Below are 3660 nucleotides of genomic sequence, written 5' to 3' on the forward strand. Positions count from 1 at the left end.
CGACACACGCACGAGCAGCCCAGAAGAAGTCGCGCGCAGTGGTGAATAGCTTTGACCTTCGGCCGTTATGTACATCTTTTATCGACTACTGATCACATCTCGTATGTGAAGAAAAGGACACGGGGGTTGGTGGCGTCGACGGCTGAGATGCGATACGTATCAAAGAATACATTTCCGAAACGAAACCCAAAAAGAATATTTTACTATTGGATTTCCAGTGCGATGCGTGCTTCACGTGACCGACTCAGATCGTTTCAAAACTCCGATGTACCTGCCGACCGATCGCGTGTCGTGGTCTGACACGTACGCGCATCTCCATGTACGTCCGATCTAAAAGATCAAGCTGGCAGATGCTGATTGACTCATCGTTACCTACCACCGAGTACATATGGACGTAAAAACTGAGTCATCGGATCACTAATAACTTGTTCCTGTTTGTTTGTACGCCTCCTCCTCCGCGCTCAGCTGCCGGCTAAACCATCATGGGCACGGTAGAGGCACCGCCCGCCCCCCTCCGTGTATTCTTCATCCCCTTCTTCGCCACCGGGCACATGATCCCCTTGGTTGACATCGCCCGCCTCTTCGCTGTCCGAGGCGTTGACTCCACCGTCCTCGTCACCCCCGCCAATGCCGCCCTCATCCAAGCCACCGTCGACGCTGCTGCCGACTCTGGCCTCCCTATCCGCACCCTCATCTATCCCTTCCCCTCGTCAGAGTCCGGCCTACCCCCCGGCGTCGAGAACATCAGCGCCCTTCCCCCCTCCGAGTCCTACAAGATCGACGTCGCCACCCCCTTCGTCCGCCCCGCTCACGACCGCCTCCTCCGCCTTCACCGCCCCGACGCCGTCGTCGCCGACGTCCACTTCCCCTGGACCACCTTCGTCGCGCGGGATCTCGGCGTCCCGAGGTTCACCTTCCAGGCCCTCGGCCTCTTCCCCGTGTGCATGATGAACTCGCTCTTCACCAACCTCCCTCACCTCGCCGTCGCCGGCGACGACGTACCTTTCCTCGTGCCCAACCTCCCACACCCCATCCACATTGTCCGTCGGGAGCTCCCTGACTTCCTCCGCGGAAACACCCAAATCGGCGCCGCCATGGACGACATCAGTGCCGCGGAGTCCCGGAGCCTCGGCGTCGTCGTTAACAGCTTCGTCGAGATGGAGTCGGCCTACGCCGAGTACTACTACAAGACATGCAACATGCGGAGCTGGTTCGTGGGACCCGTCGCGCTCGCCGCCGCGGGTCAGGGCAGCAGCCTTGCCACACGCGGCGGCGACGATCCGATCGCCGCCGCGAACCGCGCCCGCTGCCTCTTGTGGTTGGACGCGAAGGAGCCGAAGTCGGTGGTGTACGTTTGCTTCGGGAGCTGGAGCCAGTTCACTGGAGAGCAGCTCCGGGAGATGGCTCTGGGCCTTGAGGCGGCTGGCCACCCGTTCCTGTGGGTGGTAAGGGACGGCAGCGACGAGTGGATGCCGGAGGGGTTTGAACGGCGGGTGGAGGGCCGGGGGCTGGTGGTCCGAGGATGGGCCCCGCAGGTGGCGATACTGGCGCACGCGGCGGTGGGCGGGTTCGTGACACACTGCGGGTGGAACTCGGTGCTGGAGGGGGTGAGCGCCGGGCTGCCCATGGTCACGTGGCCGCTGTCAACGGAGCAGTTCATGAACGAGAAGCTGGTGGTGGGGGTGCTGCGGGTGGGCGTGAGGGCGGCGGAAGGGCCCGGGAGCACGCTGGAGGAGGAGAGGGCGGTGGTGGGCGCGGCGGAGTTGGCGAGGGCGGTGGGGTGGGTGATGGACAGCGGGGAGGAGGCGGAGAGGATGAGGAGGAGGGCGAGGGAGTACGGGGAGACGGCGCGGGCGGCGGTTAAGGAAGGCGGGTCGTCGCACAAGGGGCTGAGCGACTTGATAGAGGAGATCCGGGCGTGGCATAGTAACAAGGACGTGGCTTGTGACGCTCCAACCCTGAAGGATTAGTGGGATTAAAGATTGTTGTTGTGGTTCGGAATAATGCAAGCTGGAGTGCTCGTGTTAAATCCTTGTTTCTTAATTGGTTTGAATCGACGATGACAAGATGCAGCGATGTGATGTTGCTGTTGTTGTGGGGATTATATATATAAATATTATATATATATATATATATTATATATATATATATAATTGGGTTAACCAAACATTAAATTAAATCTTAAGACAGAAATCTCTATTAAACTCCGGTCCAATTGCGGCCCAATCCAATTCGTTGGGCGTTGAGACCAAGTCCAACACATTTCCTTTGGCGGCCTTCTCCCACCCCTCGAGCAAGATGATGGCCCATGGCGCTCTCAGCTCCGTCAAGTCATCGTCGAGTACGTCACCGGAGCGGTCTCCTGATTCCCCAGCGGCAAGAGAAGACTACCTTGTGGTGCCGATCTCACTCCGACCCACCTGTCGTCGTATCAGTGATGCATGCCACCCGTTCGACCTTTTGATTTCTCTCTCTATCGTAGAATTTTATTATTATTAAATATTTTATTTAATAATAATGTAATCGTTCTCATTAAGTTTATCATTCATTATAATCAATTTTTTTATTTATTATGATTTAAATATTTCAGTTTTTTTATTATAAATAAATCATTATTATTAAATATTTTATTTAATATTATTAATATTCTTTATGGTCTAATTATTATAAATTTGAATTAATTATTGAATGTTATAAGTTGTTGATAATAAATGTTCTTGATAAGAGAATATATATATATAAATAAGAGTTTTGGTCCCTAGGCTCAACATATCTTTCAAGTCTAAAGGATTTCCTACATCATCTAAAGCGAGAGTTTATAATCGAGAAATTTTAAAATTTAAGAAGAAACCATTGCTGAAATTTTTGACAACAATGGTTGAAAGTATTCAATTTCGTTTCTGCATTAGTTTTTTTCTTGTGTTTCTATTATAATAGTTTAGAAACATATTTTGGTATCAAAATTTCTAATAGTTAGTATCAGAGTCAATTGATCTCTGCCTTGATATGAAAGAATTTTTATTTTTATACCATGAATATAATTTTATTTTGGTTTTTTTTTAAACTTTTTTGATATATTTCATGTTAAAAATCACGAGGATATAACATTTCAATATTTGGAGTCAATAAAATGCTCATATTATGAATGCATATTTGGTCATATTAATTTATACTTACGAATCAATTTTATATGTCCAAAATGTCTAGTGATCCATATAATCTTAATTAATTAGGAATTAGCCATAATATTTTTAATTAATTAAAATTATATATAAAGTTAAAATAAGGATCACATAAGTAATTATACATCATGTTGTGATTGATTATATTCAATATAATAATTATTATCCCGTAGGATCTTTTATTATATTTAATATAATTAATCAGGATAAAATATCAGATTATTTTCATAATTTACCCACATGGATTATGAATTGGAATATAATTTAATAATTTTATCATAAAGATCATTTGAATCTATTTGAATTAAAAATTTAGTCCACAAGCCATTTTTATATCATGAGATTCATATTTTGGCATATTTCACATTAGTAAAATATGTAATTTAACTATTAAGTCTCAAATTTTCATATAAACATATTTGATTTTATATAGTTTCTCAAACTATTAATTTTTCTAATATTCGATGTGACATTCTCG

The 3660-nt window shown here is 46.4% G+C and overlaps 2 protein-coding genes across 2 annotated transcripts in view; one reads left to right on the forward strand and one right to left on the reverse strand.

Moving 5' to 3' along the window:
* Nucleotides 1-55, reverse strand: part of LOC135632740 (probable UDP-glucosyl transferase 73B6) — a 1694-nt gene extending 1639 nt beyond the window's left edge. Inside the window, exon 1 of the mRNA XM_065141490.1 lies at nt 1-55. This exon is cut by the window's left edge and continues 1639 nt beyond it. The gene's annotated coding sequence lies outside the window, so the exon portion shown is untranslated.
* Nucleotides 56-412: 357 nt separating this feature from the next.
* Nucleotides 413-2029, forward strand: LOC135632739 (probable UDP-glucosyl transferase 73B6). The gene has a single exon (XM_065141489.1). The coding sequence runs from the start codon at nt 483-485 to the stop codon at nt 1968-1970; it is 1488 nt and encodes a 495-aa protein (XP_064997561.1). The 5' UTR covers nt 413-482; the 3' UTR covers nt 1971-2029.
* The last annotated feature ends 1631 nt before the right edge of the window (nt 2030-3660 follow it).

Source organism: Musa acuminata, chromosome BXJ3-3 (genome assembly GCF_036884655.1).
Source record: "Musa acuminata AAA Group cultivar baxijiao chromosome BXJ3-3, Cavendish_Baxijiao_AAA, whole genome shotgun sequence".
NCBI lineage: Eukaryota > Viridiplantae > Streptophyta > Magnoliopsida > Zingiberales > Musaceae > Musa > Musa acuminata.

Bases quoted from the DNA above. Each gene is read 5' to 3' on its own strand.
- LOC135632739 (XM_065141489.1), top strand. From the start codon at position 483: ATGGGCACGGTAGAGGCACCGCCCGCCCCCCTCCGTGTATTCTTCATC.